The sequence below is a fragment of the Eleutherodactylus coqui genome, chromosome 5 (genome assembly GCF_035609145.1).
Source record: "Eleutherodactylus coqui strain aEleCoq1 chromosome 5, aEleCoq1.hap1, whole genome shotgun sequence".
NCBI classification, from domain to species: domain Eukaryota; kingdom Metazoa; phylum Chordata; class Amphibia; order Anura; family Eleutherodactylidae; genus Eleutherodactylus; species Eleutherodactylus coqui.
The window spans coordinates 182021070-182045555 of record NC_089841.1 but is presented as its reverse complement, the minus strand read 5'-3'; the positions used below and the strand labels follow the sequence as shown (position 1 = coordinate 182045555).

At 41.4% G+C, this 24486-nt stretch overlaps 1 protein-coding gene across 1 annotated transcript in view; it reads right to left on the bottom strand.

Annotated features, from left to right (window-relative positions):
- The window catches only part of MYO18B (myosin XVIIIB), a 529330-nt gene that overhangs the window by 465409 nt on the left and 39435 nt on the right, over nucleotides 1-24486 (bottom strand). Inside the window, exons 3-9 of the mRNA XM_066603908.1 lie at nucleotides 24288-24430; nucleotides 20209-20241; nucleotides 16742-17209; nucleotides 13074-13140; nucleotides 11348-11460; nucleotides 5618-5794; nucleotides 4517-4715 (exon numbers count right to left, since the gene is read on the bottom strand). Coding sequence (XP_066460005.1) covers nucleotides 4517-4715; nucleotides 5618-5794; nucleotides 11348-11460; nucleotides 13074-13140; nucleotides 16742-17209; nucleotides 20209-20241; nucleotides 24288-24430 — 1200 coding nt within the window. The remainder of the gene's footprint in view (nucleotides 1-4516; nucleotides 4716-5617; nucleotides 5795-11347; nucleotides 11461-13073; nucleotides 13141-16741; nucleotides 17210-20208; nucleotides 20242-24287; nucleotides 24431-24486) is intronic.

Here is a 24486-nt window from a genome sequence, read left to right as displayed (position 1 = left end):
CCTCGCCTGCCCTATCCGTCACTGTGTCGTTCCCATCACTTTCTTGAATTGCCCAGATTTTCACACAAGGAAACCTTAGCGAGCATCGGCGAAATACAAAAATGCTCGGGTCGCCCATTGACTTCAATGGGGTTCGTTACTCGAAACGAACCCTCGAGCATCGCGAAAAGTTCGTCCCGATTAACGAGCACCCGAGCATTTTGGTGCTCGCTCATCTCTATCAGGCATATAAACACAACTTTATCAGCACTTTTAATAGAAGGTGTATTAGAGAAGTATTAAAAAGACACTGATATATTCTACAAGGACCCTTTACTCAGAAAATCAGATCCCCAAACAGGAACCAAATAATCCCGTTTCCCCTTATCTCCTAGGCTCTTTTACATGTGTGGTAAAACGGTGTTTCTGCTCTTCTAACATCACGCATGGAAAAATGTTTTTTCTTTCCTCCAGTACTGGTGAATCTTTTCCTTTAAAACATTTTTAAACTGTGGATCTGAATATGTTATCTACACTATCCAATGTCTTTGTAATTTATCGTATGTTGAAAGAACAATCCAGCCGCTTAGAATTAATAAGCACCGATCTATCATTTCCAACTAATTTTTGCTTCAGTGTCTCCAGACATTTTTCTACTACACATAATTTTGACTGCACACTGATGTGGGGAACGCATCAAACAGATACCTGCACACATCCCAAATAGATTCAAGAAATTGCAACAGTGCAAATCTTTTTGGAAATATAAGGTTAGTACACTAATGAAACAGTAGAAACAGCATTTTGATTGATCTCTGTGGATATTCTACTCTGTCAGTTATCAAATATATACAATTTGATATATATACAATAAATATATGTAAACCCAGTCTCCAGCAAGCAATTGCTCTGATTGGTTCTCGAGTGCCACAGATCAGCCAAACAGAGCCAGCGCTCGATAAACCAATCAAAGCCATTCAATTAATGACTGATTGTGCCACAGCGATTGGCTGAGTCACGGCACTCGAGAACTAATCAGAGCACTCACTTGCTGGAGGCAGGGTTTGCAAAGCCCGTTACCAGCAAGCGATGTTCTGTAGGCGCTGACAACTGCAGGAAAGCCTGCCGGAACACCGTAGGCCAGCAGGAGGGACCCGGACGGCGCCTGCTTTTTATTTTTCTTAAGTAGTGTAGCTAGGGCTTATTTTTCAGGCAGGGCTTATATTTCAAGGTCCCCCCACCCCACCCTTGAAAATCAGGGTAGGTCATATTTTCAGTGTAGGTCTTATGTTTGAGAGTAGTAAGTACTCTGCTGCCATTATTTACAGTGATTTTGATTTGTCCTATATAAAGTTCAGCTGTTCAAGCAGGATTTTCCTGATATTTTCTTAGTTGCATTTTTCAGCTAAAGCCATAAAGAGCTTACAACACATCAAGGGGATCTGATTGTTTAAAGGTATCAGTCAGGAGAAGGGTACCAAGTAGAGATGAGCGAGCATACTTGGTAAGGCGATTTACTCGAGAGAGAGCATCGCCTTTTTCGAGTTACCGCTGGCTCGTCCCTGAAAATTCGGGGGGGCCGCGAGGGTGAACAGGGGGGTTGCGGAGGGGATCGGGAGGGAGAGAGAGATCTCTCTCACTCTACCCCCCCCCCTTGCCCCGCGCCACCCTCCACGCCCTCCCCCTCCCCGATGAGCCAGCAGTAACTCGAAAAAGGCAATGCTCTCTCGAGTAAATCGCCTTACCAAGTATGCTTGCTCATCTCTAGTACCAAGGCATTACATGTACCATGGAACACAGTCAAGACGTCATCAAGAATTGGAGAAAATTTGGCACAACAGTGACATCACCAAGAACTGATTGTCTCTCAAGAATTGATGAAAAGACCAGAAAGAAATTAGTCCAGGAGGCTGCCGAGAGACCGACAGCAACATTAAAGCAGCTGCAGGAATTCTGGCCTTTACTAGTTGAGTAGTGCATAAGACAACCATCTCCCATATTCTTCATACGTCTGGGCTGTGGTGAACTTTCGGGCCATAATTACAAAAGGTATGTTTGGTGCAAAGCCAATACTGTGCATCACCAAAAGAATGCCATACCCACACTGAAGAGTAGTGGAGGCAGCATTATGCTTTGGGGCAGTTTTTCTGCTGCTGGAACTGGGGTTTTAGTCAAAGTGGAGGGAATTATGAAGAGTTCCAAATATCAGTCCACTTTGGCACAAAACTTTCAGGACTCTGCTAAAAAGCTGAAGATGAAGAGGAATTTCACCTTTCAGCACAACAACGACCCAAAGAATACCTCCAAATCAACAAAATGAAGATTGAAGATTTGAAGATCAAAGTTTTGGAGTAGCCTAGCCAGAGTCCAGACCCAAATTCCATTGTGGGTTGACCTGAAGAGGGCGCTACACACAAGTTGCCCTAGCAATCTGACAGATTTGAAGCACTTTTGCAAGGAAGTGTGGGCAAACATTGCCAAGTCAACATGATAAATATTTTAATAAAGAATGAATATTATATAATTCTGTATTATAATATTTATCCTGGTTTAGTAATTATTACTATTCATAATGCATAGCTCACATCAATTTCAAATTATATTTCCCATATGTCATTTTCTCATTAATAGTAGCATTAACTACTTTTTGTTCATTTTTCAATGCAGGTCTCTCTATCCATCATCTCCCTTTTGTATTATTACAACAGTATCATCATTATATTTTATAAATATGTATAATCATATCATAATACATTCAAGATAATCTCTTCTGTTATTTACACTAAACTAATTACTCTTTTTTTCTGCATAATGGCACTAATCTATAATCACCTTTTCCCACTCTGGAACGAGCTCTCATTGATTTCTGCTATTCTTAATTTAATATAGCTCTTGGATACATTGTGTCCAATCCATAAACTGTTGCATTCATTGTTTATACAGCGCTACTTTGATCTGGCACACATCTTGCTGGAGCCCACATGTGTCCTGTATGCTATTCCTCAGTCCAGCGTTGTGTGTTATTACAAAGTTGGTTTATGTTTTCTTACTACAATTTGCTGAGTGAATAAACAATAAATGTTTTTTTTATATCTATGCGTAATCTGAACTCTCAATCTATATTCATTTTTGCATTGTCTTTTAATAATTGGAAAATTAGACGGATTCAAATGCCATGTTTAGGTTTATGTCATGTGTCTGATGATGTCACCTGCACTGCGCTTCTTTGTGGTTTTAAAATTCTGTTTCACTGTCACTCTTGTATGGGCTTGAGAAAGGAGTCAGAAATGTGTTCCCGGTAAACTCCTCTTCAATGTCCTGTGGTCCCAGCATTCGTTCCTTCAGCAGCGCCGATTATTAATTCTCCAATCTCATCAAGCGAGTGTATAATTTTATACGCTATTTTTAATTGAACGGAGACCATGCACATTGGAGCACCGTTTTTTTATTTATTTCAAAGTTAACAATGGGTCTAACACAGGAAAAACACAGTATTACATGATAGCTGCCCAGTCCATGCATCGACTGCTCAAGTCTTCCGATATAGTTCATAAAGTGAAGTCCAAACTGTGCGACCCCCCTCAGTGATGTTCATATGGGTATTAGTGTATCTTGACGCCACCAGAAGTAGTGGTGGAGTCAAGATACATGCTGTTTGACAGGGGGTTCATGCCCCCTGTTTGTAATTGGCTCTCACCCATTCTTGGCCTCACGGGTCCTCCAAGCACGGCTGAAGAAGCGGAGAGGTCTGCGGCTTTCTTCCCCCTGCTCAGCCGCAGCATCGGCCTCCCAGCAGCGCATACACACCCGCAGCTGTGTCCCCCTGTCGTCGGCATACAACGAGCGCACAGCAAGCTGTGGAATTCTCCGCCTGTCTCCCCCGTCCTCGGCGGCGGACGCCTCCCAGCAGCAGTGAATACCTTAAGGGTTCTCCGCCTCTCTCCCCCGCCCTGAGGCTCACAGCTGGATTCGGGGCAATGAGGTATTGCAGCGCTGACATGCAATAGCTGCCCGTCCAGGACCAGTTAGCACCGGGGAAGGGGGGGGCGCAAGTCTCAATAGCTTACCAGTTTTGGCCCATGCACGTCAGCGCTGTAGAGCGCCTGGGTGCCACAGTGCTATCACCGCAGCTGTGTGGCAGATGTCTGCGGTAGCCTGCAGGAGCAGCCAGCCGGGAGAGCGCTGGGGGGACACAGTTTGCCTGCACCGACGGCTACAAAGTGTATGTTCCCTGGCTACTGCAATCCACCCCCACGCTGTATGCCTTTTCAAAACAGATGTTATCGCCTTCCAGGACCTTCTGCCTTGCCATCTCTCCAGCCAATCAGCTACAGGGGGCGTCACCCCCCTGTCACTCTTGACTCCACCAGTACTTCCTGGTGGCATCAAGATACACTAATACTGTTCATATGCCCCAATAAGACAACCCCTTTAACTGAATTCACTAATATTTTAGTGTAGGCTCCTTAATGATGCATATAACTATACAATTGTACTGTAAAGAAGTCTAGTACATCAGTGCTACTGGTAACCTTACCTGTTACTCTGTTGTTCACACTCCCAGCAGCATCCACAAGGTATTCCAATGCCGTCTGGCAGCAAGTTGTTTTGCCTGCACTACTTCTGCCCAAGGGCACAACTGTTTGATCCTGGCGCTGGGTTAGCATGTTCCAATAGGCTTTCTGAGCAACTGAGCAGATGTGAGGTGGCATGCTGTCCTTCTTCCCTTTGAACACCTAGTGGAAAAAGCTAGGGACTTAGTGATGGGCTATGCACTAAGCAGACATTCAGCTGCCCACTATATTGAATGACAGTTTTCAAGTCAGTTGGGTGATAAAGAGATCTGAAATTGACATTGGTGAATTAACCAACTTCCAAGTCAGAAAATATGAAAAGAATAATATAACTATAAAACTTTTCAGAGTTATCCATGTGAAATGTGTGTTTCTCTGAGCTGACAAATTGTAATAGATTTATACTATAATCAAGCAGGAAACCAATACTAGGATAGTAAAATTGCCAATGTTGAATTTTACAAGCTGCTAACAGCAAATATGAACGAATTTGCATTTAGACTTTATAGCAATACGCTGAAGTGTCTGCTCAGTTTTAAATTGTACACAGATGTAGAGTGCCACCTAGTGGACTCAGAGGAATCTGCATCTGCAGTTGGAATTTTATTTTTCCTATTACAAAGTAGGGCCTGGTAGAACCATAAGCAGGTATATTTAGGGTAATGCTGGAAGCTGTATATAGGGCTTCCATGTTCTGCCATAGCATGCTATGTTGGGTGCTCAATGTATGGTGGTATTTCTCCAAACATCTGATACGGCATGCTGCAGTTGGATTTGTACATATGAAACTGGAGGTATATATAGAGGTACAGCTACAGCTCCATGCTATAGTAACAAAGCCATTTTACGGCTCGGTAAAACACAAGGCTGCAATATGGCCCCGTGTGTGAGGTTAAGATTATATGCTTTATAATATACCTATTGTTACTCTGCAGATTACTACATTAGGGTATTAGGTAATTTAATCACATGGAAGAACATGGAATATGCCAACAATAGATCACAGTCGTTACATATATATTCTTTGATCTTGTTAATGTTCATAATATAAAGTCTTGTCCTACCTTTGTAGAAAAGCTGGTGATGGGTCCACTTGGTTTAAGTACTATCAGGTTTGGTCCGGCATATGTGTGAATCAGCTGGGATTGGTAGCGCTGCCTAAGAGTATGGATTACACTGGATTCATTCAGGCTGATAAGGGTTGTCAGATCTTCTGCATAGTCAAACTTGGAAGGATTTGTCTATGGGTAGAAGACAAAATATACAAACATCTAAAGACTACAAAAGATTCTCAAAATTGAAACTTAGCATCAAACAAATTAATGCAGCCTAATGTTGGGATGTGTTCGCTATCATCCTATAACATTCTAGTAATATGAAGGTACATTGCAGGGCATATCACCCTACCCTGGGGCAGATGGTGCCTTCTCCCCTTCTATGGACAACACTGTTAGCAGGAATATATTTTATTCTAAACTGACAATCTGCTCTTTTTCCATCTGATTAACTTCGCACATGGTAAAGGAAGTCTTACCTGCTCCATGCCATAGTAGTTGATTTTATGAGTTCTGGCTATATGATCGTACTTGTCAAAGTGTCACATAATACCAATGCCAGTCACTATTATATTAGAGTCATAGCTGACAAAATTAAATGGGAGACAAGAATGGTATTATTATATGAGCGTAATGGCTGGTATTTATATGTCAGCAGGGGTGTATGTATTGAAGAAGAGCATGCGACTGCTATGGCGCACTTGGAAGGAAGGGGCTGCAGCTTTGAGTGCTCCTTCCCTTTTGCTGGATAGTGAGAATGTAAACATTCATTCAAAGAGGAAATGCCTTCTGAGCAAACGAGGAGGTGGAGAATTGGGCAGGAATGGTGAGTGTGGAATGGCAAACAAAAAATAGACCCTGCTGTCCTGGGTGGCAAAACCAGACACCATAATGGGTGCCCATTTAAGGTTTTGCCACAGAGCCTCATCTCTTCTATGTACACCACTATATGTCAGTATGATTCCATTCTATGAATACTATGGCTGGCATTAGTATTATGTGGCACTTTGACAAGTTCTATTATACAGACAACGTGGATCGTACTTTATGACGTGCACTATATGTGCCCATAGCTGACAGCATGCCAGAACTTTGTGATCACTGTATTGCAATATTTGGTAGCCCCCTAAAATGGCAAAATAATTCCACCATTTTTGCTCAACAGCAAAATCATTATCAGAATATCCATATGAGTGCCACGAACTTACTTTTCTTATTTAGAGAATTAAATGAACACGCTCTGTACTGTGCTAGTACCTTCACAACACTATGAGAAGCCTTCTGTCATGTGATTATACTGTGCTAGAAATGTACCCATCAACTATTAGCTTCTGAATGATTTCTATTACTGCTGTAAGCCTAGCAGCCGGCACTGTAATTCTGTATTGTACTTTATTATGGATAGGTATAACATTAATTATTACAAACTCTATACAACTGTGCTTCATTTTACATTAAATCATTTGGAAACTGGAGAATAGGTGCTACCGTATATTATATGCAACCTAATAGTACTAACCACATTTTATTATCTGGCTACACAAAAAAATATTCTGAGCTCTAAAGTTATGGATTTAGAATTGCTTGAGGCAATGAAATTAGGTTGAGCACAAAGAAGACCAAGTCATTACGTCCATCATGCCTCTTGAGTTGCATTCAATATGAATAACTATGCAATATAACTATGCAATATATATAACTTTGCAATATGACTATGCAATAAAAAAGGCCACTCATACAGTGGGATTGTCAGTGGCTATAGCTGCTTGGTACTATACTTCTAGTTAGTAGGTTAGGGAAATGGTATAAGATAGCATGTAGATACTCTTCCTGGTGGGAAGTTAATGATGGGTCCAAGGGCGTAACTATAGAGGATGCAGGTGATGCGGTTGCACCCGGGCCCAGCAGCCTTAGGGGGCCCATAAGGCCTCTCTTCTCCATATAGGGAGCCCAGTACTATGAATAAAGCATTATAGTTGGGGGTCCTGTGACAGGTTTGCATTGGGGCCCGGGAGCTTCAAGTTACACCTCTGGATGTGTCTATCATTCTGAATCCATTGTGTGTCTTCTCCTTCCCCTCTCACTGCTGTCAGTCTGACCGAAAAAGAGAAACTGCAGCTGCACCCCCCCTCATCTCTTCCTTGTCTGCTATTTGCTATATTACGCTAAATTTATTTCTTTGAACTTGAGGCGATTCCTTAAAGGGGTTGTCCCGAGGCAGCAAGTGGGTCTGTACACTTCTGCATGGCCATAATAATGCACTTTGTAATGTACATTGTGCATTAATTATGAGCCATGCAGAAGTTATAAAAAGTTTTATACTTACCTGTTCCGTTGCTGGCGTCCTCGTCTCCATGGTGCCGACTAATTTTCGCCCTCCGATGGCCAAATTAGCCGCGCTTGCGCAGTCCGGGTCTTCTGCAGTCTTCTATGGGGCTCCGTGTAGCTCCGTGTAGCTCCGCCCCGTCACGTGCCGATTCCAGCCAATCAGGAGGCTGGAATCGGCAGTGGACCGCACAGAAGAGCTGCGGTCCACGGAGGAAGAGGCCATCTTCAGCGGTGAGTAGAGAAGTCACCGGAGCGCGGGGATTCAGGTAAGCGCTCCGGTGAGCTTTCTTTACCTCCCTGCATCGGGGTTGTCTCGCGCCGAACGGGGGGGGGGGTTGAAAAAAAAAAAAACCCGTTTCGGCGCGGGACAACCCCTTTAATATTTACAGAGATCCTTTAAAGGGCATCTGCACCTACTTTTAGCCCTGTAAACCAAGCTTATAGGCTGAAAGTAGGTGACCCAATGAGTCCAGGGATGTTTTATAGTTACCCTCCCATCATTCCCCTGGTGTCACCACTGAAAGGCGCCACACAATGCGTTGAGCTGCGGCTTACAGTGATCACACCAGGGGAATGACAAGGGAAGGTAAATCTAACATTTGCATTCCAGACTCAGCAGTTCACCCATTTACAGACCTTATACAGCTAAAGGCCCATTTAGACACAACGATTATCACTCAAAATTCACTCAAAAGCCATCTTTTGAGTGATAATCATTGTGTGTAAATGTGCCGATCTTTCACTTTCTGTTGAGTGATGGACTTCAGTTCTACATGAAATCATCATTTGGCAGAAGAGCTGATAAGACAGACCACATGATGTGCTCTGCCCAGGGAGAGCTGATAACAGCTGATTACATTGTCTCAGCTGTCAGCCCCACAACAGAACAAAGGGAATGTATTCAGCGACAGGTGGTCTGTTCCCTGAATACAGCTCCAGGCATCTCACACACTACTAATTGGTACTAATAGGCATTAGTACCAAGTAGTAGTTTTATGCAAAATGATCGCTCAGAAGCCAGCTTTTCAACAATCATATTTGTGTCTAAATGCACCCTAAAAGAAGGTGATGGGGTCTCTTTAAGCAAGGACAGGAGACTTCTTAAATGTAAGATGCTGAAATGTAAGATGTTATATTGCTCGGTTAAGATATATAACAGTTTCTGTGTGCATTGCTGATGTATGCAAAACACATTATTAGGATATGTGCAGTATAATTTATGCAGTATAATTTAATACTCTGAAATCTAGTAAAAGTAACAAAAAACTAATAAGTTTTAGCTTTTTATCTTGCCGTTAAAAGTCTTGCAGTGTCCAAGAGAAAAAGCAATAAGACATTCATAAATAATACATTTCCAATCCGGTAAATCAATAATCAGAAACACCAATGGTTTTCATTTTGATTTGTTAAAAATTTAAGAGTAGAAAAGTGAACCTAATTTATACAGGTCTCAACTCTTAGACTGTGCTGGACCTCCTCATTGATTTGACCATCAGCTGCTGCTGCATAATATAACACTGAGACTCAATAATACCGAACAGCCAAGTTAAAAGGAGTAAATTAAGGCATGGAAGGCTGTCATGCAAATGCCATAGGGCCCAGTAAAATAAGGGCACTGCCAAAAATAGTAAAAAATAAAATAATAGTTTTTGTAGTTTTTGAGGCAATCACTTAAAAATAAGGAATCTTAGACCTCATGCACTTTAGTGGCTCATAATACAGTATGTAATATAGAATTGTATTGTGCACTATATTGTGGTCCACAAAAGTTCAGTGTGAAATTCCTTCCTTAATATGGATCCCAAATACGGTTTTATGCTCTAGGCCTTATATCATTATTTCTTCTACATTTTAGGTATGTACTAGTAATTATTAGGAAATTATAATACCAGTGTTTCTGGTGGTGCAATGTGCCACACAGCTCTGCTACATGCACATCATGCACACAGCTCTGCTACATGCATTGTTCATCCCATACAACAGGGATCAGAAGCCGTACAGCACTGGAGATGAAGGACCTGTGATGATGTCACAGTCATGCTCCGCCCCTGATCATATAACAGTGACGGCGATAATAATTCATTATGTGATAAATTCCCTTTTGGGCAACAGTTGTGTGGTTTATCTACACAACAAGGAAACTCTTTTACAATCTACAATAGTGTAAATGGCCGGTGTTTATTTGTTACAATCATACTCTGGGTTATGCGCTCTATCCCCTTAAGAGTGGTTTTTGATGCTCTGGCTGATAGCTGGGCCGCGACTGTGAAGTCGTGGGACCTGCTTGTGCCTATTGAAAAACTTTGAGAGATTATGTATATGGGGCAGGGTTTGGTCACATTGCGTCATGCAGTGGGCGGAGCTATGCCGGGGACTGATGGCCGGAGGCAGTTCCGCTTGCTGCTGCTCATATGAGGAAGCTCTCTATGTGGACTGTGTATTCGCTGTGACGCAGGGGGGTGGAGCCGTACATCGGGTGTGTAGTTTGACGTCACTTGATGAGCGAAGCCGGTCTTCCGGGTTGTGCATGCGCAGTAGATGTTTTGATGATACACTGTGGGGAAGCAGCGCGAATTCTTGGTCTGATCCCGCACATGAGCTTTGAGAGGCGGCAATACAATACATTATGGCTGGGAGCTTCAACATGCATTTAAGCTTTGTAAATGGACACACCTGCACCATCCTTCCAGCGCACCAATCGGAGTTCTTATGGGATTTTTGGTCTGCCTGTTTTTATTCATTCTTGTTTGTGATTGAATTTTAAATTGTATGTATTTTGTATATATAGGGGGTGTGTCACATGTGGGTGTATAGACTTGACAAAGACCACGCATACTGTGGTCGAAACCTTGTGCAAATTATGGGCAGACTACAAACCCCCTATGGCCTCAGGTGCTATGGCCTCAGGTGCTATGGAATTCTAAGAAAAAACTAGCCGGACAGCTGCCGTGCGCGTACAGGACATGTGATGATGTCACCGTCATGTGATTATGGGCGGAGCATGTAACTCCCTCACTGGGGATGAAAGACCTTTGATGATGTCACCGTTATGTGATCAGGGCCAGAGCAGGTAAGTCACCCACAAATCCACTCGCTCACGCATGGACGGATAGGTCATCATTAGTATTTTGATTACTTCCATTTTTCATATTTTATTCTAAAATTAGAGCACTATCTGGAACAAGAATGCCAAGTTTATATGAGTCTTGTACCCGGTATATCTATAGTCATTTTGACCATATCTGTATGATGTAATCATTGCTGTATAATCTGTATTGTGCATTAGAGATTTAGCCAATTTTAGCTTCTAAAAAAATACTTGGAAATTGAAAAGATGAGACATTTGCCACACAAGACGTAAGGAGAGCTCAGGGCATCACATTAGGTGTATTCATCATGTGCTGCACTTACCCTGTGGATGTTTTCTTCATCCACATCTCTAGTCTTGTCTTCAGCATCAATCCTTATTCTGACTTTCCCATCCGATAACTCGGGTGTTCCCACATCTGGCTTAAGTTCTGTCGCTTTAGGCAACAAATAAGACGGATTAGCAAAAACAGAACAAGGCAGGCACCTAATAGATCAAAATGAAAGGCTACACATATATATACACAAGTATTATATTGCAAAAAGACAAAGGCGACAACCACATATAGTGCACTCCTATCAATGAAACACTGAGCAATCACGCAGAAAAAAGAACGCATTTTGAACTCCTTAGACTAATTATGGCTGGAAGCAGAGGGGCAGATTTTCTTGCACGTGTAATTGTGCAGGACTTGTCAAGGAAAAATTGACAACACAACTGAATAGAAAAATGTTAATATTTCTTTAAGAAAAAGTTACAGAACTTCAAAGTTTCAGGTACTACTCTACTTCCTGACAAATAGGTACCAAGAGCCCATCAACATAGTAGGTTTTCCCAGGAGCATGTGGTACTTATAGTTTTCTCCCTGTTACCTTATTGTTGACCCCAATGTACTTGAGAGTATGTCACTGAGATTTTCAGTATGTCAGTTCCAGAAACCTTGCTTTACAACTTACACCAGCCTTAGATGCCCCCATCACAGCCTGCACCAACTACAGAAGTCTTCATAACAGTGACAGCTACAGATGTCCCCCGTAATTGTGACAGACACAAATCTCCCATATATAAATAATAGGTCCCTTCGCCCCCATAGTGGCCTTACTATGCTGCATCTATTGTCACCTTTGGCTCCTTCAACAATTCTCAGTCCCCCTGAAGACTCAGCAGCTACATCCTGTGCCCCCACGTATATCCAGTGCACATATGCTGAATACTAACTCCCAATGTCCACTGGTGGGAAGATCTGCAATTCAAGCCGCCCATAGGGAAATATGAGCATCTGCAAATGAAATAAAGCATGCGGATTTGACTTGTGGACCTTTTCATCTGGAAAACAAATCGCAGCATGCTCCATTTCACTGCAGATCCCACACGGATGGCTTCCATTGAAGTCAATGGAAGCTATCTAATCCACGGCCCGTCTGCAATTCAATTACGGACAGGCTGGGAAAGCAGGAGTTTTAAAAAAAAAAAAAACACTATGCATGTGCACACATCCACAGGGAAGAAACTGAAGACCCAGACAGGTGAGTATAAGACCTCCAAGTAAAGCAGGAGTTAAAAAAAAAAAGTACTGCACATGCGCGCCGGCCGGCACTTCTGCACACATCTGCAGACCAGGAAACAGAAGACCCAAACAGGCAACCCAGTGTCCCCGGCCACAGGCAGGGGCGGATTCCGCTGCAGGCTCCCGCATGTGCAATATGATCTGCTTGTGGACATTGGGCCTAAGGTAATGAAATGTTTAAGGACAAATAGCTGCAGGTCATCACAATGTAACGATCACCGGCAGATCGCGATTGACTATTTGTCCACCAACTCAACCCCCAGATTAGAGGTTAGAAGATTCCAGAGTATTGTCAGGCTATAACGCTATCAAATATATTGCAGTATAGAGGTTACATAAACTAAGATAATCCCAATAATCACAATTGTAATGACAGAGAATAGTTGTCGGATGTCTTCATATTCTCCTGTCGTACTGAAGCACAAGAAAGATGAGAACAGGTCAACAACATACAAGTAATCCAAGGATTCAATAATACATACCCAGTGTGAAGCCATCTTTGTGAACAAACCAGACTTGCTCTGTCTCGTACCACACATCTTCCGGCACCTAGAGAGAAAGCTCTAATGAGGGTTTAATCTAACAGATGTAGATTCAAAACAAGGAAGATTGGAAAATCAATAATTCTCCTACGGGCATGTATTATTAACGGGCCACAGGGCCACGCTTCCAGTCCGCATTACTCAGTTGGAGGCTTTTTATCACTTTTCTAGGGGAATTAAAGAAGAAATAAAGAACATTAAGATCCTTATGAAGATCATAACACCTCAAGAACTAGTACAAATTAGAAGATGATTACCTCGTCTCTACTTTATAGGAGTACCGTAGATTCCAGGCAGAAAATCGGAATTATTTTTTTCAATATCACTGTAGAGTTTTGCATAATATATTACAACATAATGAAGGTACTTGTCATATCCACAGATATGACAGATGTAATGTTAGCAGAAATGTCTGGAATCGGAATATATCTTGGAAGACATAAAAACTGTAACTGGGAAACTAAGAAGTATGATTATTTTATTCCTAACATTAGATAGATGAGTGTAAAATAAATCTCTATTTCCTTTAGAACATTATTTTTTTCACTTTATTACCAAATCTGTACAATTTATCTAATAAATACATTCTCTGCTAAAAGGGATATTCCATTCTCAACCAATAAAGCTATAATAAAGTTATAGAAAATTCTCTAATCTACTTGCTGTATCAAATCTTCATGATCTTCAATATTTATTTTTGGAGTCATTTAATAGGAAGTTTTCTTGTTAGCTCTTATTTCTTTACTGTAACAAGTATATCTGTGTGATTATCAGTAGAGATGAGCGAGTATACTTGCTAAGGCACCTTACTCGAGCGAGTAGTGCCTTACCCAAGTATCTCCCCGCTCGTCTCTAAAGATTCGGGGGCCGGCGGGGGGTGGGGAGCGGCGGGGGAGAGCGGGGAGGAACGGAGGGGAGATCTTTCTTTACCTCTCTCCCCCCTGCTCCCCGCCACAACTCACCTATCACCCGCGCCGGCCCCCGAATCTTTAGAGACGAGCGGGGAGATACTCGGCTAAGGCACTACTCGCTTGAGCAATGTGCCTTAGCGAGTATACTCGCTCATCTCTAATTATCAGAGTATTGTAATTAGTATTAGAGTAGTAGGCTAGGAAACCACCTAGTTTTTCACTGTTCAGCTTATAAGCTTTGCTAAAGACAAAATAACCATTTAATGATGGTTATAAAATGTGTGCATGTTTGGTTGGGGATAAGGGATCATTTCCATTTTGGCAACCAGTGCTGCTAAATCTCTGTAACTTCGTGAAAAGTCTATTAAAACAAGTCACTTTTTTCCATTTTCTTGAGAAAAAAATAATTGATGAAGCTAAAGGAGCTTGTATGGTTACTTGTAGTAGTAATGATCATTATTGCACAGATCACTGTGAATGCTGCTCATGTGTTCATATCTAGAGATGAGCGAGCATACTCGCTAAGGACAATTGCTCAATCAAGCATTGTCCTTAGCGAGTATCCCCCCGCTTGGGAGAAAAGGTTCGGCTGCCGGTGCGGGTGACTGGTGAGTTGCGGCAGTCAGCAGGGGGGAACGGGGAGGGAGAGAGAGATTTCTTCTCCGTTCGTCACCGCTCTCCCCCGCCGCTCCCCGCCCGCCGCCGGCAGCCGAATCTTTGCTCCCGAGCGGGCAGGTACTCGCTAAGGGCAATGCTCGATCGAGTAATTGTCCTTAGTGAGTATGCTTGCTCATCTCTATTCATATCCGTATCATGGTCCCAAAAATGTATACACACTTTAACAGCTTATAACGTACTAACTCACTGGGGGAGATACATCAAAACTAAGGCAAAGGCAAACTCGCTTAGTTGGCCGTAGCAACCAATCAGATTCCACGTCTGGAAAATGAAATCAGAAACCCGATTGCTTACTATGGGCAACTAAGCCACTTTTCCTTTGCACCAGCTTTCATTTTTCTCCCCCATTTAATTTTTTAGTCCTTTTCAAACTTAACCTATTAGAAATAATGGGTGAAGCCAGACCCAGCTTTGTACGAAGCAAATTTATCTTAAAGTGCTAGTAGAATTAGAAAATTCAGTTCAAGTGCAAACTTAGTTTCAGATAGTGTTTGAAAAAGTCCACCTACGTGAATTACTATTTCCCAAATTAGCGATAAGATTAAAGCAGATGGAACTGTTCAAAATGTCTGCAGGAAACATCCCACAAAACTGCGGACATCGATGAGCCCCACAAAGCAAGAAAGGTTGATGGGAAAAAATCTCTGGAGTCCAATAAAATCTATGCAACAATCGGGTCGTGAGGGAAGAATTTCAGAATCAAGCATCTATTGCATTTTGAAGCGCCGTCATTGGAAAAGTTACATTCCAAAATAGTTCATGCTCCCAATGAAGATGGTGCAGAACGGAGGGTGCAGTTTTGTGAGTGGTACTTGATCAGATGTGCAGAAGATGCGCGGTTTCCAAGAAAGATTGTTTGAAACAATGAGGCTACATTTTAAATAAATGGTTTAATTAACCACCACAATCGCACCTACTGGGGATCTGATAATCCACATATTATGGAGGATCATTATGTTAATTTACCAGAAATTACAGTGTGGTGCGGATTATCAACAAAGGAATTCATTGAACCATTCTTTTTTCTGATATTTCTGTGACTGATGCCGTTTACTTGAACTCGCAGCAATCTGTTGCGCAGTCAAGAGGACGTCAAGGATGAGCAGTTTTATTTCCAACAGGATGGAGCACCCCACACTACCAACATGATGTAAGGGCCTACCTTGATGAGAATCTGTCAAACAGTTGGATTGGTAGAATTTCCCTCATGTCCACCAAACATCACGCCACTAGACTATGTTTTTATGAAGATACTTAAAAGATAAAGTTTATGGCAAAAAAAATAACGAGGCAAAGAATTGAGGGCGGCAGCTGAATAGGAATGCACACATAAGTGAAGTTATTCTTGATGTTTGAGATTCCATTGCTTTGTGTTATCTGCAGTGAACAGAAGGGCCTGGACCAGAATGGTCATCAGTTTGAAAGTAGGCATTGACAAAAAAAAAAAAACACTAAGACCAAAATAATTATTCATTTCTGTATGAATGAATGAACTGTATGTTATTTAACACTGGCTTTATAATCATGTAAAGTATGTATACATTTTTTGCAACACCCTGCTATTACTTTTTATTTTTTAGGATTTATTTTGCTTTTCCAATTTGAGTGTAAAATATTGACTGTCTCTGAATTTTTGATAAGTTGTCCAGAAAAAAGGAAACATTAGGTTGGCGACCATGTAAAAAATGTCCCTTCTTAATACATTCATCCGGGTGGTCAGCTGAATGCCATGGGCAAGCTGCTGAAACCCATAGTGATCAGCCGATATCGAGGGAAGCTGCAGGTATACATATGTTTTTCCTGCCGGGAAAATCTAATACTCAAGTTACCCATTCAACAAGTCCTCCAGTGCAACAGATAAGGGGCAACCTCTTCTATTTCCTCTATATGATCTAATAGGGTATATGGGCAAGTGTTGCCCAGTTGAGAGCTCTTATGTTTAGTAACTAATTTACAATTTCCACTATGTGAATTTGATTTCCTTGATAAACATGATATTTCTGTTCACACATGGCTTACCTTCTGTGGAGTCATATGCTGTTCTTCAGTACATGGGGCTGGCACATCATTGGCTTGGTTTTCGGAGTCTTCCTGAGATGTTTGCTTATGCTGGCTCTCTGTGTTGGCATTGACTGTATTATGTATCTGTATGGTCTCTTCTGCTGCTGGGAGAGCTTTTTCCTCTTCCACTGGCACTGGTGACTTGCTCTCATTAAGTTCATTGGCTTTGCTGACCTTGGATTCGCTTTTGTTACTATTCCTGGGTTCTGGTGCGTTCTGTCTCTTTGTAGGGATATTAACAGGCTTCAACTCTATGGTTCTTTTGCTTGCTTTTTCTGGGGCTTCTCCTTGGCCTGGATGTTTGTCTCCATTCATTCCATTCATAAAGACATTATTTTTACCTGCCATTTCTTCTCCTACTGTGAGAATGTTTTCATCCTTATATATAAACTGTTGAACAAGGGAATTTTCCAATTTTCCAGGAGACTAAAGAAGTTTTAAAAAAAAAGAGCTGAAATTAAATAGAAAATTTGATCCTGGATATCCATCCACATTACAGTGTTTTTAGTGGAACTTTGACTAATTGAAAATAATAAGGTTTAATTTTATATCAAGTGTGCGCACTTTATCCTACTAAGGAAGGCTATGCAGTATGTGTAATCTTACATGCGCATCCTGAACATCAATCAGTTGGGTTGCATTACTGAGTAACAAGCCATTCATTCTGAAAACTGCCTCAAGAACTTTGGATTATAGTAGATGATAACCGACGTGTCTGTCTATCTTGTTTCTTATCTTCATTTTAAGTGCACAAGGCTTAAAGAATAATCTACATTATACATGGCTAAGGGCTTAGTCACACGGGCGCATCGGCGCCTGTGTTACTACAGGAAGAAGACGGCCGCACTTCAGGACGGACGTCTCTCTGCAGCGCCGGAAGAAAGAACATGTGATCAGCTTCATTGCCGGTCATGTGTTCTTTCTTCGGCGCTACAGGGAGTTGTCCATCCTCAAGTGCGGCCGTCTTCTTCCTGAAGTAATTTCCCAGTCACACGGGCGCATCGGCGCCGATGCACCCGTGTGACTAAGCCCTAAAGGTGCGTTTAGATGGAATGATAATCATTCCAAAAATCATTCAAATGATTTTCAGTTTAAACCTGAGCCAACAACTGACTGGCAAATGAAACTGCGATTTTCGTTCATCGTTCAGTTTCAACTTGCATAAAAATCATCATCAGCTCATTGGCTTCTCATTACTCTGATCGTTCAGTGTTTTACATAGGAATGTGGAATACTCAACAATAAGTGAACAAGAAGTTCACGAGTCCGAACAATAATTTGCCTGTCTAAACAGGCTTCTCGAGTGTGAACAAGCTAGTGATGACATCACCAGCTCAGTCACTTGGGCAAACGAGAATCGTAAGGTTCTCGTTAGATGTAAAAGGAGCATTAGACATAGTACACTCCATGTGGTAGACTGCTTGTAAATGTTCTGCAAGTGTGACTGGGATTATTCCAGCTGTAGAATGTCTTTTCCCCAAAAAATATTGTTTGTAACAACTGGTCGGCTGCCATAATAATTTAAAGAAATGTCAACCCTTTAAATTATAGTGAAGTATAGTGCCTCTGTCTGTTGTTGGCTCTTTTTTCTTTTTCTACCGACTAGCTGGAATGGAGTCATGACACTAATCTGGATTTGAATAATTCAAGATAATTATCTTAATGGAGCATAAATTCCCATCTACTACATAAAACTTTCTAAAGTCAATAGAGTTTCAAATACTTTTAGGAGGAATTCTATAGAGAGTTGAGATCTAATAGGGACACATATTCAGCTTGGCTGTTGACAAGTAGATGCTTGCGATTTGATCTTGATAACATCAGCTAGTGTATCTGGAAGGACAGGTGGTATTTTCCATAGCTAATGGCAGCTGTTGTCTGAGAACTAGAACTTCACTTCTCCGTTGTCTGCTTAATGTCACTACTAGGATCTAATTATCCTAATATCATGATGACATTAAAGAGCAAACAACACATAATAAGGGAGCTTTATTATAATGTTTGCACCAGTTTTTTGGTGCATTTCTTTGTCTGACATTTATTATTTGTTTAAACCAAAAAGAACTTGATTTTGCAACAAATCCGACTGCTTCTAAACTTAGAAAGCAGACATGTTTAATCCATCCAACAATTCATCATATGTATTAAAGGGCAATGTAGTTTTTAGCATAATATTTGGAGCAATTTATACAAACACAATCAAGATAGCATTCTGGCACAGTTTGCAAGACGTCCCGATGAGCCAAATTCATATAAAGCCGTGCACCAAAATAATAAATCAAACCGTATTAAAATAACCTTGTCAGAGATGTAGCGAACTCAAACTAAGACAGAAATAGCAAATCTAGCTCAATGCATCATCCTTAATTCCCCAAAAGAAAAGTTTAATTTTTTGTAATTAATTTTCCCAAACCTAATTAATTTTATTCTGTATCTTGTGTTATTCATCCGTAAACTTTAAAACAACCTGTTGCTTAGTATTAACATACCCTCAGTGAAATAATAAAGGTAAAAAGCAATTAATGCTAATATTACTTGTTAATTATATCAGTGGAGCCATAAATTGCACGGCATCAAATAGGACAGCACGAGCACGCTCGGTTAAGGCAGTTACTCAAGCGAGCATCACTTTTCTTGAGTAACTGACTACTCATCCGAGCATATGCAGGGGGGGGCGGCGAGGAGGAGCGGTGGGGGGAGTGAGAGAGATCTCTCTCTCTCCCCCTCCCTTCCCACGGCTCACCCCTGCATACGCTCAGACGAGTAGTCAGTTACTCAAGAAGAGCGATGCTCGCTTGAGCAACTGCTTTAACCGAGCGTGCTCGCTCATCTCTAGACAGCACATGTTAAATGTTAAAGAGTAAATCAAATATAAATGTTTCTGTCAATATAATTTTAGCCTTTAAACGGGTTGTCCACGATTAGAAAAAAAAATCTTTTTCCAGAAACAGCGCCATGCCTGTGCACAGGCCATGTCAAGTGTTACAGCTCTCTATAACTTTTGAAGTGGCTGATGTGGCGCTGTTTCTAGAAAAAAAATTGACTAGAAATGAGCGAGCATACTCACTAAGGGCAATTGCTTGAGCGAGTACCTGCCCGCTCAAGAGAAAAGGTTCGGGTGCCAGCGCGGGGGAGCGGTGAGTAGCAGCAGTCAACAGGGGGGAGCGGGGGGGAGAGAGGGAGAGAGAGATCTCCCCTCCATTCCTCGCCGCCGTGCCCCGCAGCTCCCTCCCCGCCGCCAGCACCCGAGCCTTCTCTCTCGAGCGGGCAGGTACTCGCTAAGGGCAATGCTCACTCGAGCAATTGCCCTTAGCGAGTATGCTCGCTCATCACTAAAATTGACCTTTATCAATAATAGTATTTCATTATAATCCACCACAGCAGGCAAATCACACGAGGACTATATTAACCTCAAGATTTCTTACCTTCAAATTTTCTGGTGGCAGATTTTGTTTCACCTATAAATAATCATTGATATTAATAACTATCATATATTAATGTCATAATAGAATTTAATAACATAGGAAAGAATAATATGAATAAAACATTATTTCATAGCACAAAGTTGAGAACTATGAACTAAGTTCAAAATACAAATTACCACCTTTTGATGCAAATTATTCTATATCATCTTCCTTTTCTTTTTATCCTGCTTCTGTTTATAAAAAGCAACAAAACATAGCACTCCAGCCTTAGTAGAATCTTTAAGCAAACTTTAGACAGTCGTGTCTCATGACTTGAAATAATGATGGTGGTAAGCAAAAAAAGGACATCCAAAAATATATTTTTTCCATTTTTGGAGTACTTTTGTTTTATAAATAATACATTTCATTGAGTATCACACAACTAAAATACACAATGAGAAAAATGAAAATGATCAGATCAGTTATTAGAAGTGCAAAATGAGATTTAGTCCACATTTTTATGAAAGCTTTGTATCTTATAGTTTCTAAGGTTTTTATCTTACAGCTCATTTTGAATATTGTTAGCTCGTGTGTGTAGAGTTGCCATGTATCTTGTAACTCTAGTAACTGTTTTACTTGTCTGGGTATAGCTGTTGAGGGGATGTAAGCGGGGCATGTGCCCTGGGCGCCATCATGATCAAGGGCAGGGTACATCAGCTCAGCTGAACATTGTTTCAGCTACTGTAATTGAAATGAGCGAACACAGCTAAATACATCTCCCTGCTTCTCTCCTGTCCTGAAGCTGTCTTGCATTGTGCTGGCAGTAGGACTAGCAACTGTTTAGCAATGGTTTCCATGGAAAACAGACACTGAGCAAGTTTCCCTACTGTTTTCCTGCACAGCAACTTGCTTGGCCAATTCTTTAAGAACATGGAAGAGGCAGAGTGACCAGGCTCTGCACAATCACAAACTCAATTAGGAAGGAGTTGGCTGTGGAAAAGGCTGGCTTCAGTTGGTGTGTGGGTACAGGCATAGAAAGTAGCCAGTCCTGTGTAAGTCTAAAATATTCCTGCTAGAAGCCTTTCACCGTGAGCTCTCTAGAATGCCAATGATAGAGGCAGTGTCCACTGACTTTTACAGCTACTGTATAAATGTGTAGCTCAAGGTTACCCCACAGGCCCTATAAGGTTTAAGCCTTTACAGTGAGTCTGTCAGCTTGAACATGCAGTACAAACTACCGCCATCATGTGATTGAGCAGGAGGAGCTGAGCAGATTGATATATAGTTTTATGGGGAAAGATTCAGCATAACTTGTATTTTATTCATTTATACCTCTGCTCATTCTGAGCTGAACAGTCCAATGGGCGGAGCCATCAGTGATTGAAAGTTGTCTGTGTATGACTGTACATACAGGGGTAGCTGACAATCACTGATAGGACCGCCCACTGGACTCTTCAGCTCAGAATGAGCTGAGATATGAAAGAGAACACTACAAGTTATACTGAATCTTTCCCCATAAAACCATATATCAATCTGCTCGGCTCCTCCTGCCCTATAACATCATGCCTGCAGTTTGGACAGCATGTTTGAGCTGACAGACCTTATTTAAAAGGGTTGTGCCAAGTTATAAAGAATAGCGAAAAGCTTTATGATCAGTGGGGGTCTGATTGCTAGGACCCCCAGTGATCCTGAAAACAGGGGTCCTAAAAGTCCCAGAATGAAGGGAGCGAAGATTGCACAAGTGCGATGACGCTCCATTCATATCAATGGAAGCATCATAAATCTGAGAGTACAGATGCTTTACAATCCCCAGCATTCCAGTTACAATGAATAGAGCAATCTCCACTCCAGTTGTGCGTGAAGTTTCTGGATCCCCATTCTCACAATCGTGGGAGGCCAAGCAATCAGATCCCCACAGCTCATAAGGTTATCTCTTATCCTGTGAGGGCTTCTTTCTTGTGGGACAAGCTGTATTTTTAATGGTACTATTTACTGTACTATATACTGTAAAGTACTAGAAAAAATGTAAGTGGTGTAAAATGGAAAAAATGCAATTGTGCCATTTTCAGGGGCTTTTGTTTTTGCAGCATTCATGGTGCGATAAAAACTACTTCATTCTATGGCTCAGTATCATTATGATAAGACTATATTTATAGATTTTTTTTATGGTTTAGTACTTTAAAAAAAATTAAGATTTTTTTTTATTTTTTTATTATTTTTGTTGTCATATTTGGAGTACCATAGCTTTTTTTATTTCTTCATCAACGGGATTGTGGAGAAGTTTATTCTTTAACAGGGTGAGCTGTACATAAATATTTTTTTAATCACTTCTATTTCAGTTTTTCTTGGGAGACAAACTGATTGAAAAACGCAATTTTGGTATTATGTTTTTTCTTTTGATGGTGTTCACAATTTGAGATAAATAATAAGAAAACTAGTTTAGGCTTTTTTTTTTTTTTTTTTTTTTTTTAAAGGGCTTTACCAATTCTGTTTATTTTTGTATTGTTTAGATTTCTTCGTAGGAAAAATGTGGCAGTTGACGTTTCTATATATTTTTCTTTATTTTTTTAAATTTTATGTGACTTCATCCTACATTTTTTTAGTCCCATTAGGGGAATTGAACTAGCAATCACTTGATTTCCTCTACAATACGGCAATAATTCAGTATTACAGTAGATTGTATTCTTAAAGTTTACTTACATATACTTCACATATGATTAAATACATGGCAGTCTGGGAAGCCTTAACTAGGCCCAGGGCTACCACAGCAACTATCTACAACCCAAGATTGCATTACAAGGGTCTGATAGTGAGTCGGAGGGGACTTCCTCTCTCTGGTTGGCAGCTTACATGCCACCTTCAGGACTGACATGCCTTCAACGCAAGTAAGCTGTCAAACTGCTGCTCCAATTGCGGTTGTGTCAGCTGTTTCAAACACAAACATCCGGCACCCACGGGGTATGAGGCAAGCTCAGCTCCTGAGCCCGCTTCATACCCAACATACACCAATGTAATGTACATGCACGGCACAGAGGACGAACAGACTCATTACAAGTGATTTATTGTTCTGCAAAGTGTTTTCAACTAAAGTGTCAAGTGTAGAAAAATCACTGCACTAAGAGCGACCTCCAACAGGAGGAGAATATTACAATTATGTCAGATTATCGATGTAGTATTTCCTTGTCAGAACCGTGACCCGAATAATGGGAATCTGTCACCAACTATTCTGCCAAGGGTAGATATTCTACCCATAAGTGCTAATTGACAATATAGCATGTTAATCGGTGCTCATTACTGCTGTTTACAGTAAACGCAGTGAAAATGTTTCACCGGAAGCGGAAAAGGGCGGGCCAGACTAAATCTTTGTTCTGGTTTAAGGAAAACCTAGCTACTAGAGATGAGCGAGCATACTCGCTAAGGACAATTACTCGATCGAGCATTGTCCTTAGCGAGTACCTCCCCGCTCGGGAGAAAAGGTTCGGCTGCCAGCGCGGGTGACAGGTGAGTTGCGGCAGTCAGCAGGGGGGAGTGGGGGGGAGAGAGGGAGAGAGAGATCTCCCCTCTGTTCTGCCCCGCTCTCCCCCGCAGCTCCCTGCCCGCCGCCGGCAGCCGAATCTTTGCTCCCGAGCGGGCAGGTACTCGCTAAGGGCAATGCTCGATCGAGCAATTGCCCTTAGCGAGTATGCTCGCTCATCTCTACTAGCTACACATGTACTGTACCATACTGTCTTCTGTAGGTGTTACAATGTGTTGCCCCCATGTGCTATGATAGCTGCTACAGAACTTAATGATGCTATAGAAATAAATATCTTAGATGGCCTAAGAATACAAATTGCTAAAGAAATTGGAGAATTACAAAGTTACTTTAATCTATTTATTCCATGTCTTTAAACGTACCCAGCACCTCTGCATAGTGTGTTTTCCATCTCTTGCCATTTGTATTCTCTATTTTATGTTCCTTCGTTCATCACCTCATCTTCCATATTCAATATGATTTCATTAAGTCAGACACGACTAAATGATTTAGCGGAATTCAAAAAATGACAAGTGTAGCATCCTCATAAAATGCAAGAGGGTGGTTGGTATTGTTTTATACTTACTGTCTTCTCCTTCAGATCTTTTACTTTTTCCTTTGCTTCTTTTTCAGTTTCCCGAACCAGCTGTTTGATGAACCCACCAGGAATGGCTGAAAGTGAAGGTGGAGGAGATGTAGGTGTCAGCCCCTGGTCTTCTTCCTTGATCTGTATAAGTTCAAAAAAGTATAAATGCAGTACATGATATAATACATATGTCTGTAAA